Source organism: Anser brachyrhynchus, assembly GCF_964034855.1.
Source record: "Anser brachyrhynchus genome assembly, chromosome: 21".
NCBI classification, from domain to species: domain Eukaryota; kingdom Metazoa; phylum Chordata; class Aves; order Anseriformes; family Anatidae; genus Anser; species Anser brachyrhynchus.
In genome coordinates this window covers 1,754,428-1,768,274 of record NC_137714.1, presented here as the reverse complement: position 1 = coordinate 1,768,274, position 13,847 = coordinate 1,754,428, and the positions used below count along the sequence as shown (strand labels likewise).

At 58.4% G+C, this 13,847-nt stretch overlaps 1 protein-coding gene across 3 annotated transcripts in view; it reads left to right on the top strand.

Annotated features, from left to right (window-relative positions):
• FBXO42 (F-box protein 42) overlaps positions 1-13,847 on the top strand; it is a 50,977-nt gene that overhangs the window by 2,685 nt on the left and 34,445 nt on the right. For all 3 annotated transcript variants that reach the window (XM_080564179.1, XM_080564178.1, XM_080564180.1), the window contains exon 2: positions 10,714-10,980. In XM_080564179.1, coding sequence (XP_080420305.1) covers positions 10,731-10,980 — 250 coding nt within the window. In that variant the 5' untranslated portion in view covers positions 10,714-10,730. The remainder of the gene's footprint in view (positions 1-10,713; positions 10,981-13,847) is intronic.

Genomic DNA, 13,847 nt, shown 5'->3' with positions numbered 1-13,847 from the left:
AGAGCTGCACATGTTCTCTGGGAGCCTCGGTTAGTTTGCACCGGACTGCACTGCCGACTGCGTTCACTTCCCATTTCTGTGGCAGTTTTAAAAATATTTCTCTGCTAGCTAAACACCTACAAAAACATCTGTGAATTAAAGTGAAAATGTTCATCTTGCCCCTGCTTAACACAGTCCGTGCAACGGAGATTTGTGCCTCTGACGAGCCGAGTCTCTTCACGTGCTTCAGACCCATTTTGAAGCGCCCGTCTGTTTTATTTAGGTCTGTGCCGGGTTCGCGGTAGTTTGGGATTTCGAGGGTTTAAGGTGCGTTGATTGAGCTGCTTGATTTGTTTGGGGCTCGTTGCTTCGGTGCCGCCGTGCCGCGGCAGCTCTCCCTCCGCCCCGACCTCGCCCCAGCTCGGGGCTGCGAGGAGCGAGCGAGGGCATGGCTCCGGGGCCGCGCAGAGAGCGGTGTTGGAGGAAATGGCGCTTCTGGGTGAGTGGGTCCCGAAGGGGGGCGCCGGGAGGGGTGGTGCTGCTGGGCTGGTCGTGCCCCGGGGCTGCGAAAGCGAGGGGTCGTGGCTGCCTTACGAGGAGGGCGCCGCGGCCTGGGCAGGGTGTGCAGGGCAGGTCTGCCCCGGCGAGGCCCCGAGGCGCTGGTGCTCCTGCGCTGGCTCCCGAGGGGCGGTCGCTCGCAGCGAGCTCCGGGGCCGCGTGTTGGACCCACGTGGAAGGAGCAGCTCTGCAAAAGCCGAACGTCTGCGGAGAAGCCGTTTCCCCCTTCCCCTGGTGTCGTATCGGTCTCGTTCCGGTTGCTCCTCGTGGTGCTGTTAAACACGAGGCGAGGGCGGTATCACCGTGGTTCTTTGATGCCTGCAGACCGTGGGGCATCAGATCCCTGCGGCGGCGCGCCGCGGTGCCTGCCGAACCCGCCCGAAGCAGAGCGCCGAGCAGCCGCGGCTCCGTCTGTGCCATTGTTGTCACGGCCATTCTGTGGCTGAGCAGAAGGAGCTAAAATTATTTTCGTTCCGTTCCTCGTGTGGCCGTCGGGCAGCCACCTTCAATCCGTCCCGCTGAATGCGCTCCCTTCCTGCGTTTGTGTTCGGGACGCCTGTTTTTTCCCCGCCGCAGCTGGACGAGGGGGGACTCCAGAGCCTCCCGGGGCCGAGCTGTGGGAGCAGCCGTCGCCCCTCCGCCCGCCGGGCGCGCTGCGAGCTTGGCGCAACGTCCCCGAATCCGGGGTTGCTGCCGCCATGATGCGGGTTAGATTTCTGCTTTCTTTCCTTGTTTTCCTTAGCGTTTAACACCCAGTGTTTCTCAGCCTCGGCAAGCAAGCTGCGTTTGCGAAGAGGTTCATCGCACAGGATGGCCAGATAACCCCTGCCGGGGGTGGTGCAACTCTAACTAGCAGCGGGTTCGCTTCGTGGTGCGCTGCCCGCTTGGTTTCTCAAAATAAGTTCCTACCAAAAAGGACGGCGGGTTCTCAAAGAAGCGTGGAAACGGCAGCAAACGCTCACCGACCTTGCCGGCCGGGTCTTCTGGAGGTCCGTGAGGAAACCGGCCCTCAGGGAGCCCGCTGCCGGCGTCGCAGGGCTGCGCCTTCCTGCAGGTGGCTCAGCTGCTCGCCGCGTGCGTTCGGCGGTGCTGCCGGGCTGCCCGCTGCCCTGAGCTGGGCTCGGACGTGCGCCGGGGCCGTGCCCCTGGCTCTTCGTGCTTTATGGACCTGCTGGAAGCCGCGGTGGCGAGGGGATGCGGAGCGGGCCCTCCTGCCCCGTTGTCAGCCCGGCCTGATGGGGCCGCAGTCGCCACCCCGCCGGCTGCTCCCCGTGCTTGCGTTTGTCTTTCCCTCACCGTCGGCTTTTCCTCCCGCAGCACTTCAGGGAACCCTCTGGCTTTAAACGCCGCCGCTGTTTGCTGTGAGCCCCCCCGCTCCCTACAAGGGGCGGTTTTATGGGGGAAGCTCGGCCCCTGCCCGCCGCTGACGGATCGCGGTGACGGTGAGCGACGGAGGCACTGCCCAGTGCCAGCTCGCAGGCTCGGGACGGTTCCATGGGCCCTGGAGCTGCCCTGCCTTCGGTCCCCTTCCGCCGTCGCCTCTCGGCGCGGTGCTGGCTGTGCCCTTCGCTGGCACCAGCACCTCGTGCTCAGGGCCCCGTCGGCACCGCGCCTTTCTCCGCCCGCGATGCTGCGAGGGGGGCGCGGGGCTGGGTGTTGGCAGAGCGCGGTGTGCCGGCTGTTTGCCCTCCCGGTTAGCATCCTGTGCTTAAACCCCACCGGTGATGGACGCAGGCACGTTGTGGGTTTATGCACAAGAGCCCTCCTTATGAGCGTCAAGACGAGCCCTTGAGCTGCGTGCTGGCTTCTCCGGCATCTCGCTGTTCCCGTCACCCTTTTACGCTTTGACCAGCACACCTTTGTGCCCGCCTCCAGCTCGCGGTCACAAACAAGAGCAGCTCTTGGTGCCTTCTGCGCGCCCAGCGGAGCTCCTTCAGCATGGGTCGGGGCCGGCAACCCCAGCGGGTTTTTGGTCATCTCTCTCTGTGTGAAGTCCTGTTCTCCAGCAGCGAGGGGAAGCAGGTGCTCCCTGTGGTGTCGCAGTCGCTGTTTCACGGGCAGCGCGGAGCCAGGTCTGTTTAAGGGCGAAGCGGAGAGCTCGCTGGGTGCCTGGCTCCGCGGTCGGCAGCTTTCCCCACGGGCTTTGCGTTAGGAACCGAATGAGATCGTTTGCGGCGGGTGAAGGAATGCGCTGAGGTTCAGCAGGCAGCACTGCGGGAGAGGCTCCTCGAGGTGGCGAGCATCTCCTGACGGCATCTGTGTCCAGGAGGCGCTAGGTGCCCCGGTACCCGGCGTGCTGACAAAACCACGGCGTCAGCGAGCTCCCGTGCGGCCAGCAGTGCGTCTGAGAGCTGCGGGCACCGATGGAAGTCAAACCTTGGCCACCGAGCCTACGCTAACGCGTGGCTTTTCCAGCGCATCCTTTTTTTGGCGTGAGAGGCAGTACCACCGGGCTCGTCCCCAGCTCGGACGAGCCGTCTCAGGGCTGCCCGTCGCTTCGTTTCTCGGCCAGGCGTGCTTTGTGCGGGTGGGCTGCAGGAGGGCTTTGCTCGAAGCCTTCCTCCTGCCCCGCGTGCACCGGGGGCCGCCGGGGGGAACTGGAGGGCGGGCGACGAGCGCGACGGGTCGTCCTGCCAGAGCTCGGCCCGGCCGTCGCGGGGTGCTCGCCCCGATCACTGGAGCCCCCCGAGGCGCGGGCCGCTGCTGGAGGGCGTTGTGTGGAGCAGGCAGCGCTTCAGTGGGAGCTGTGCTGGGAACAGCTGCTCGGGTGCATCAGTTAGCTGGGGCTAAGGAAAGGTTTTATGTAGGAAAACAACAAAATCCCGACCGCGGGGAGCAAGCGGCTGACGGAGGCTGTCAGGAAACCGGGAGCGGAGTCACCCGGCGCCGCTGGGCAGCAGCGCTCAGCTCTTCGCTGCGGGAGCAGCCCCCCTACGACGCGTTTTACATGGCACGGTTTTGCCTGAGCAGGGTTTCTCGGACACAAGCAGGCTTTGGGGTGCCCGGGAGTGTAAATGCAGGAGCGATGCCCCCAGGTTGTGCTTTCAGACTGACTTCTCATACGTTCAAAACTTGGCCGGTTTTTAGGTGCCTTTTCCCCGATGACTCGGCTGTAAATTTGCCTGAAATCGATACAGGCGTTGGCCAGTCCTCGTGGCTTTGGTAGGGCTGAGAGATGCCAGTGAGAGGGAGGGAGTGCTGTGTCATCCGTACAGGCTGTCCCCCAAATAATTAAGGACAAAATATTATTACATTTTATTAATTATTAAAGACAAAATATTATTAATTTGTATTAATTATTATTAAGGACAAATAATTTAAGGAATTAATTTAAGGCTGGCTTTGGGATCGTTCTTTTCTGGCTCGCGTGCGGATTTGCCTTCGTTTTGAATTTCATTGTGTTCTTTTTTTTTTTTTTTCCTTTGTGCTAGAAAAATTTCAGGTGAGAATAAATTTAATGAAGGGCTTGCAGGGATCCAGTAGAGGGGGTGCGTGAGCGCAAAATGCCGCTGCTTCCCAAGCCCCCGGGACGTGGGGTGGTTCGGGTCGGGCGGATGGATGCAGGAGCACACGCAGCCCGTCCGCCCGAGCGCTGCGGCCCCGCCGAGCAGGTTTCCAAGCTGGCCACGTCTGGGTTCAGCCTCCTGGAGCGGCCCCGTCGGCGTGCGGAGCCCCAGCCTGCGCCCAGGCCCACTGCTCTTCGGCTGGGGCGGCGTTGGACGTGGGGGAGCGGACGGAAACCCACGTCTGTAGGTGGCTGGGTCACCTCTGTAACCTCAGGGTGAACACGTTTAGCGGTCGACGTGCTTAGATTTGGGGTCCGTTGGCCAGCAGCCCGCGGGTGAGCTCGAGCGGTACCCGGTAGGTACGTGACCGGGCGGCTTCTGTGCTCTCGGTGCTTCTCACGCCAGCTCTGTCCCCTTGCGGAGGTCTCGGCGGGTTTTCCACACCCGGAGCCATTCTCAGGGCACTAACAGCCGCAGAAGAAAGCCTTCAAATCCCCTTCGTCGTGGATGCGTCTGGTTTTTAGGCCGGGGTGCTCACGATCACTTACTTAGCGGCTTTCTGCAGTGGCAGCTGGTCTCGGTGCTCGCACTGCCCGCTCTGGTTCTTGGTTTGTTAATATTTTATTAAGCTCTTAGCCCAGTTCTGATGCTTCTGGTTTCCTCCTGTTTGTTCCTTCAGCAGATTCTAAGGACCGTTTTCCTACGAACCCTTGCAGGGCGGTGCTGTTAAACCCTGCAGCTTCCTTTTGTTCTCAGGAGCCATACGCTAAGTGAGAAGCGTGCGACGCACGGGCTGCCCGGGCTAAAACCCAGAACGAACCTCATCTTTTATCATCGTCAGTGCTTTAATTCTGCAGGAAAACCTGGCCTAGCAGGCGAGGCGTGCAGCGGGAGGTCCGAGTTTGGAAACCTGTGGGTGGAATTTAGGAACCCTTGATTTTCAGGGTTGGAGCTAGGTCTTATATGGAGGAAAAGACAATTTCCTGTTGAAAAGCAGCTAAAGGGAAAGGCTGTGCTTCAAAGAACTTGCAATTGCCTGTTCTGGGGGACGGAAAGGAAGGCTGGGTGCAGGTGTCCTCGCGGTCCCGTTCATTCATCCTGCCAGCAGCCATTTCAGGGCCGGTGCCCGCGCAGCAGCACAGGCAGGATATTGCTCATCGTTTTGCTTCCCAGAGGCTTTTTTTTGACTAAAATTTGTTTTGTTTTGTTTTTTTTTTCCCCTTGCTGAACGTGTCTGGCAATTGTTTTTCAAGTGAGCTGGCTCTAACTGCTGCAAGTGTCCGAGGGCCTGAAGCGCCGCGCTATTAACGTGCGTTTAGCAGGGTTTCCCAGGAAATGTGCTTCTGCTCACGGGACAAAACCGTATCCCTGCCCCAAATCACAAGCAATTAACTGTGCTGATACCGTTTATCAGCCGAAGCAGCGCTGGAAAAGTTTCCGCTCCTTCTTAGTCTTCCTTGCTTGCGTGCACACCCTTCGCTTCGCTCCTTGCGCTGCTGCCGTGGGAGAGCGCCGCGCGCTCGGTCTGACCGCTGCAGTTTTCAGCTGGGAGAGGGCTGGTGAGCGAGGGCAGCGGCAGGCAAGCTGGGGGGAAGCTGCCACCCAGGCCTTGGTGGCACGGCTGCTCCAGGACCCTCGGAGCCTTTTTTTTTTTGACCTGGCTAAGCGAAGAAGCCCAAGTGGCTTTGCTGCCTCCCGAAGCGCTGCCCTGCGCGCGGCGGGGCCGCTGCCAGGCAGGAGAAGCAGTTGCAAAGTATGAGGAAGAGTCTGGAGCAGGTTGGAGGCAGCTGCTGTCTCCCACCCCTAAATTAGCTCTGTAACTCCGGATTGCCAGGAGCAATTAAACGTTCCGCAGAGTCCCCTTCTCCTTCCAGACGGAGCAGCCACCAGCCAGGGCTGGGTCCTTTAACACACCTTTATTTTTTTCCCAGGTGAGAGCACAGCTTCCACGATTGTGTTTGGATAGCGAGCTTTTTGTGGCATGTGAAAATGAGCATTCCCTTATGAGTAATGTGCTGTGACTCAGTACGATTGCACGGCTGCTTGTTTTCATTCAAGAACTTTCCCTTAGAGGATTTTTTTTCCTAAAATCTGTTGACTTCATAGAAGAGGGGAAAAAAAAAAAGTCAAAAACTCTGTGGGTTCAGGCGCTTCTTCGACAGCTGAGCCAGTTCTGCAGGGAAGAGGAGGTAGCTCGGGATGGGAACCGCCGATGCCACCAATGCCTGTGAGCTGGGGTCCTTGGGACCCGGGAACGTGCCTGCAGGTAGGGAAACCTTCCTGTGCCGGGGGGGGTTTGCGCGAGCAGGGTCCCCACGCCGCGACCAGCCTCCGAGAGGTGCTGACGCCTGGCAGGTTTTTGGTCTGCATTTTATGTTCCTCATCTGTTTGTTCCGCTGCAGCGGCTAATTACTTTAGCAGAATAAATAGCAGGTTCTTAAATATATTCAGGAAGGGAGGGAAGGAATATTGAAGGGCTCAGAGAGGAGGAAAAGAGTTATAAAATGTTTTGCCAACTGGCAGAGCAGCAGCTTTTAGGATCAGCCAGGCAAACGCGATCAGCGCTGGCAGAGCTCTGCTCCCATTGTCCTTCTAGCGTCCCTGTAGGTGGTATTTTAAAGCAGTCGCGATTCTTCGTTGGTAAGGCTTTAGGCTAACTGTCAAACACTCTAAAACATTGCTGCTGCTGGGATATAGAGGCTCTTCCCCTGGCCTGGGGGCTGTAAGGAACGAAACAAGACGATGCTTCAGGGCGCTCGTGTTAGCCGTCGCGGTGATCGGCCCGAGCAGAACGGGGCTGCAGGATCTGTCTTGGCAAGTCGATCGCATTGCACACGCGCCTTGATGAGCCACAGCTGTATAAATCCCTTCACCGCAGCTCTCCGAGTGCCGGGGTTGCTCGGACAGGAACTGTAGCCCGTATACCAGCTGCAGCACCAACAGATCGCGCCCGGTCCGAACACCGGGTGCAGGACGGGAAGCGAGCCGCGAGGGGAGCACAGAAACGCCCCGCGCTGCTCTGCGGCTGGCTGATAGGAGCGCTGCCCTGGGATTTCCTCCTGCAGACCTGCTGACTGATGGCCGGAGGAGCTGGCTCCTGCCTGCCTGGGGTGCTGTAGCCTTTTCGTTTGGGACGCTGGGCAGGGTTGGATCACAGGGCTTCTGCCCAGCGGTGTGCAAAGCAGGTCTCGCCCTCCGGGGGTCGTTATTCCCAGCCCCCTGTTCCCCTGCCACGTGAGCAAGGTCCACGGCCGTGGCGCATCAAGCTTGAAGGGTTGTTTTGGAGCCAGCTGCCTCTTGGGAGCTGAGCTTATTGATGATCTTTTCCTTGAGAAAAATAACACGGTGTGGGTGTGAAAGCTTGGAGGGCAGTTATTTGTTGCGCGGGCACTTGAGGAACGAGGATCTAGCACAGCAGATGCATTTGTGTATTCATAATATTATAAAGTGGTCTGGTAAGGCAAGCTGTAATTAAGTCCTGGATGGTCTGTGGTCACTTGTATTTCTTCTGGGGGAACGCAGAGGAATTTCCTCGCTCTCCTGAGCACAGGCTGCCGTACCGCTGCCCTGCCAGCTCCCTGTTCAGCCCGCTTCCTGCAATTTTCCAGCGAGAGCTTCAGGACTGCGTGTGTGTGTTTAATGAGCGTTACAAGTAAGATGTCTGGGAGAGATGTGCGCAGCAGGAAGCTGTCTTGGGAAGCAAACTTAGGGACTGATTTCAATCTGCACCCTGCCTGCGGGAGCAGGGTGCTGCTTTCTGTTAGCTCAGCCCCGTACGACCATTGGCATCGATGCTGGCACACTTGTTATCCCAGGAGGGATAAAAGCCATCTCTGCAGGAGGCTTCTGGAAAAGGGATTTGATCCAGGTCTGTTTCCTAACGAAGCCTTCCACAGCCAGGCACCACCGTTAGGCCTTGTCCTCCCTGAGGGCGGAGGGGCAGACAGAGCTCAGCGCGACTTCTCCAGCCCCAGAGCTGCACGCGAGCACCTGCAGGACCCGATGGAGCCCCACGAGCTCTTCCCGCTGCCCCTGCCTTTCTCGAAGCGGCCTCGGAGGTGCTGTCCTGCACCCCCAGCTCCTTGCACGTGATGGCATCCTTAGCTTGCACCTTCTCCAAGCTCGCGTACATGGGCCCGTGCGCCTGTGATTAACCGGTGTCCTGTGGCTCCTGAGCCTGCTCCCGAGGATCGAAATTGGGATTTAATAATTGTGCTCTTTATAGCTGGGAAAAGTCCTCGTTAGGAGGGCGTTCGTTCTTGTGCTGCTCAGCTGCCGTCCTCCAGCAGGTTCTGGACGTTATGTGAGCGGTAAATACAAGCTGTTGGGAAACACATCGACGTAATCCTTGCTTCTCGGCCTTAACAGCAGGTTCGTGTGAACCTGGCGAGCCGAGGCTTATGTTCAGCGCTGTCACCTCCAGGCGTCCCGTTGCACCGGACCCGGGTGCGCTTCACTTTGCTTTCCCAGCACGTCGCACGCTTTTGGGGTGCGAAGCGCCCTCCGCGCCGCCTCTCCTGCTGTGCTGCTCCGTTCCCCCAAGCCACGAGGCCGGCGCTGACCCCGAGCTCCCCGGCTCGGGCACGACCCGAGCGGCCGGGGCTGCGGGCTGGGAAGCCTCCGGCTTCCTGCAGCGCTGCCCGAGGTGGAAGTAGGCACATATGCTTCCTGACTGGAGATGCTTTTGCTTGGAAAAGACCCAACCCACTGCTTTTTCATTTATTTTTTTTCAGTGTGATTTTTTTTTTTTTTTTTAGTTTTCAATTTCTTAATCTTTGGGAATTTGTGCCATTATCTGCTGTGTAACGCAGTCTGCTGACGCAGCAGCACTTATGTCAGAGCGTTTGGGTTTCAGGCTTTCTTTGTCATAACATTGACTCTGGGAAGGATTTCTGACACTGGAGAATTCGCAGAGCATCTGTTAGCGTGCTGACTGCAAGTTTAATTTTGACTTGCTTTCTCCGGAAGATTGACAGCCCCCGGGATTTTCTGAAGCTGCTTCATCGGGGAGGCTGACAGGAGTGGCGGGTGACGCTGCCTAGCGGGATTTCTCTGCGTGAGAATCAGTTGTCACGGCCAGCTTCGTGCCTGGCGCCTCCGGGCTGCTGCCCCGCGGCTCTTCTGCCGGAGCTGCGCGTGGCACGGGCAGGGCAAGCCCTGGGTTTACCTGGGGTTGGGGGCAGCTTGGGGTTGGGGGCAGCTTGGGGTTGGGGACAGCTTGGGGTCGGGGGCAGCTTGGGGTCGGGGGCAGCTTGGGGTCGGGGGCAGCTTGGGAAGAGGGGGCAGGTTGCATCGCTGGAAGTCTGCTACAGCAGCGTAGGTGTCAGGAGTCAGGCAGGTAACTCAGCCTCCTCCCAGCCGTACCTGCCGTGACACTAAGAGCTGGGTAAAAGCGAGTTGTCCGAGCTGAACTCGGGCAAAGTCTGCCTCGTTTCCCCTGGTGAGGAGCAGGCCTGCTCTCTGGGTTCGCTGGGGGTGGGATGTGTCCCGTAGCCTGGGGGCCACGGGCTGCGCTGGGCGGTGGGACGGGGATCTGGGACCTTTCGGTCCTGCGCTGGTGGGCGCCGCTGCTGGTTCCTAGCAGGCAGGGGCTGGGCTCTGCTTCGCGCCGGCCGCCACGGGTTTGATGGCGGTCCGTAACCCGTGCCCGGTCCGTAACCCGTGCCCGGTCCGTAACCCATGCCCGTGGCCAGACTGGACGCGGCTACTCGTTAAGGTGGATTTACTTCACGATGCGTTCATGTCATCGTTGCCGAATGCCTCGCGTGCTCTGGATGGCTGGAGCGACGGTATCCCAGCCTGTCGTCGGCAGTAAATCCTGTGGGGCTTCTCTTTCCTCACCTACCCCGAGCAGCCACTTGTATAAAACAGAGAGGCGGACGAGGGGTGCGAGAGGGGCGCTAAAGGAGAGCGGAATGGGGCTTTTCCCCCTCTTCCCGCAGCAGCGTGTGCTCCCTGGGAAGCCCCAGCACCGGCGTGCAGCAGACTCGCTGGCCAAACTGGTTTCTCAGGGGAGGAGCGGCTGCGAGCTGTCCCTCGCTCCTGTCCCGCCTGGCTCCCCGGGGATCCCGGTCCTGCCCCCCGCCCCGTGTCAGGCACCGGCACCTCCTCGCCCCGCAGCTCGGCGCTGCCAAACCGCGGGCAGCTGCGGGGACGCCGCCGCCACGTCCTGCCCCCGGGGCCTGCCGGGGCTAGCGGCGTGAGGGGAGGCCGTGGGGAGCGGGGCTGTCGCAGGCTCTCGTTCCTGCGGTGGGTTTTCTTTCTTCCTTTTTGCTCTCCCTGGTGCTGTCCGCAGGCAGCGGCGGGGCTGAGAGCGGTGAGAGATGAAGAAGTGGCCTGGGAAAACGCTCCGCGGCCAGAGAGCGGCGTGACGTGTTTGCTTTCCCAGCAGAGGCGAGCCTTGCCCCGCCGATGGTGGTGGTTAGCGTTTGTTTGGGGGAGGAAAGGTGCCGAACCTTTTGTCTGCACGCCCCGGCTGCTTGGTCTCTTGAGCTCATTCCTAAACTGCGTGCAGCCTGCTTCAAAGCCTTGCAAAAACCACGTCCTTGACCTGGAGCTTACTGGTGCAGGGCTTTGTGTAGACCTCTCGTGTAACGTGCGCGGCTTGCAGCTGCGTTTCTGATGCTGTTGGGTTTCGCTCGGTGACCTCAGTGTTGTCTCTCTCTCGAAGCTGTGAAGTGGAATGCCATGGCCAGCTCCTCGGACAGTGAAGATGACGGTTTCATGGCCGTGGATCCCGAAGAAGCTGTGGTCGAAGGGACGATGGAGCAAGATGACGAGCCCCATGCTGAGCTGGAGGTGGAGGAGACCAGGCATAACAGATCGATGTTGGAGCTCCCCGAAGAGGTTTTGGAATATATCCTGTCCTTCCTTTCACCGTATCAGGAGCACAAAACTGCTGCCCTTGTCTGCAAACAGTGGTATCGACTAATCAAAGGTACAAACGGCTGTAGTGAGAATGCGTTTTTTTTAATTGTGGGAATGTGGCTTCACGTTGCAGCTGCTCTTTGCTTTGCTTTAGACTTGCCTTTAGTTTCTCCCTTTTCACTCAGAAATCCGACTTCTGCAAAATGCCTGAAAAGCAGCTGAAGCCTCGCCTTGCTGGTGTGTTGCCGATAACTCCGGTGCTGCAGAACGGAGCCCCTCAGCTGAGGCAGCTTGCTCCCTGCCGTCGGGCTGGGTGCTCTCTTTTGAAGTAGGAAAGAGCAAAACCCCAAAACCCCCGCGACCGGGCTGCTCGCTTAGTTCTGCTTCTGAACGCTGCCCATGCGCTGCTAACGTGCAGCGCTCCTGACCTTGCATTCAGGCTTCCCCTCCAACACGCACAGCAGTGCCCCGCTCCCGGCATCCCATGTCTAATGTGGCTATAATTGTGCTGTGTTTGCGTCTTGCTCAATAGTTACGTTCCCAAAGCCTGTGCTTTTGGTTGGAAACAAAACCGTGCCTGGTTCTGACAGCTCTGCTGAAGATAAGTGGCAAAGTGTAAACTGCATCTACGTTAATAGAGATCTACATATTCAGATTGCCTGAAAGAGTAGCCCTGAGATACAGATACTTCGCTTTGCCTCCGTGCAGCATTAATTCTGAAGCCTTATGGGGATATTTTAATGCTAGATACATGTGATACGACAAAGAGCTCCGCTTGTAGCCTTGCACAAACTCTACCTGCCTCGTGGCTCCCAGTGTTCCCGCATACAGCGGTGATTTCTGTTACGTTAGGCTTTGGACACATGAGTTCTGGTTGCAGGCTTCATAAAAACAGGCGCTTTGAGAGACAACCCCGGTTAAATCCGTAGGAAATGAGGCAGGCTGCTGCACTTGGGTAACTTGTTTCTTCTGGGAAGTGCAGAGCAGGTGTCAGGCGAGAAGCGCCGTGCTTTCCGCCTTTGGCGCTGCGTACGGCTGGGCAGGTGTGTGGGGTGATGTCTCATCTGTGGACTTCCTCACACATGTGAAGCATTGCTGAGATTCCAAGGATTCTCTGCCTTGCCCGGAGTTTAACAGGCTGGAGGTTGAACCAAAATGCAGCTCCTTCAGAAGTAAGCCTTGCACAATTATTTTTTGGCATAATTTTGGGCCCACGAATGCGCAGTGCTCCGGTCCTGCCGGCTCAGCAGTCTGCACCTCTGCTGAAAGGTTTTCAAGTGCCCATGGCCTTGAGTCGCTGCTTTCTCACACACGCTTGTTCCTGAAGCAGCCTTAAGAGATGCAAAGGATGCAGCTGGAGTGAGCAAGCAGCCGGTGATTCACCCCAACAGAGACTGTGGGAAACGTCCTGGAGTGTAGGGGAGGGAAGAGCAGCCCAAGGCGCCCCGTGACATTGGAGTGAGCCTGGGCGGTGAGAGGTGCTGGGCAGCCGCATCGTTTTTGTGGTGGTTACAGCGCAAAGGGAGTGTAATCACTAACGTGTGCTATGCGAAGCAGAGGTTACTCGAGGTAAATGCTTGATTTGTTTGCTCCTGGTTAATTTTTCCTGTTTGTCAGGATACATCTGCTCCGAAATCCTACAGTTCAGGTTACGTTTCCCGTGTGTCTCTTGGGGACCAGCTGCTTGAAGATCCAGGGCTTCATTTTTTGAAGCTTCCTGCTGTGTACCCCTGAGTGTGATTTCTTGCTGGGGGTGTTCCTGGCACAGGGCTTGCGGTCAGCAAACTCTCGGGGAAAAATCCCAGCAGGTTCTGGCACCTTGAGTGCAATTGCTGCCATAGGCCGGGCTGCCAGCGAGGACTGCTCCAGCCCTTCGGTGTCAGGGCACGGCGAGGCTTACACCGGCCCGGGGGCTGGACGCTGGCGTTGGAAGTTCTGTTAGCACCCGAGTGCTAGAGGTGAACGGCGTTGAGCTATACCAGGATCCGCTCTGCACGCTTTCTCAAAGCTGATGTTTTGCTGCAAAAGCGTGACGGGCTGCATCCTGCCCCCGCGGCTCTGAGCGCTTTGAGGCAGCAGGGCTTGTGGGCGCGAGGCGGAGCAGGTGCTGGGGCCACAGAGCATCTGCTGAGCTGCTGCAGTCGTAAGGCTTCACCAGCCCCTTTTCTTCCCGCAGCAAGCAGTCTCTGGCCCTTCTCTGCACAAGCACACTCTCCATGCACAGGATTAGCTGTGGCTCTGCTGCTGGTCTGTGCCGCAGGAGCTGGAGCCACCTCCTGTAGGACAGATCGACGCCCTGGCAGGCTAAGAAGGAATATTTTCACCTGACACACGCTGCCTTTTGTCACTGGCTTCCCCTGTCATATTTACTGTAGATTACTGTCCAGTAGCTGCAGGCATTCTCTTAAAAGTTCATTATTATGTGCTGTTGGTCCTCAGTGGTCCTTTAAGGCTCGTGTGCTCCTCTGGCAGAAATGCGTGCTTACATGCAGCATTAATTTGGGTGTGATTAGCCTTGTGTTGCAGCAGAGTGGGCCAAAAACCCCTCTCTGGGAAGACATGTCCCTAATACACGGTATTTGTGTTTAAATACATGTTTATAGTGACCTGAAGCGTGCTTGTGCGTAGCTCCTTGCGCAAACAGTCGCGCTGGCACCTTGGCTCCCCGCTGCCTGGCTGCGGCCAGGTGCTGGGGTGTAGGGATGCCGGGTTCGGCATCTGCTCCCCAGAGACCTTCCTTGGCAGCAGGTGAGGTCTCCGGTGTGCTGACTGCGGGCCCCCTGCCTCCAGCTGAGCCTTCGCTGGTTGTTACAGCTCGTGGCAGAGCACCTCGGTCCGGGGAGAGCTGCGCGTTAGCGGCTGCCTCCGGGCAGCGGGGCAGAACCGCAGCCTCGCACACACTTACCTATCCCAAAGGCTTGGCTTTACCAAGCGCAG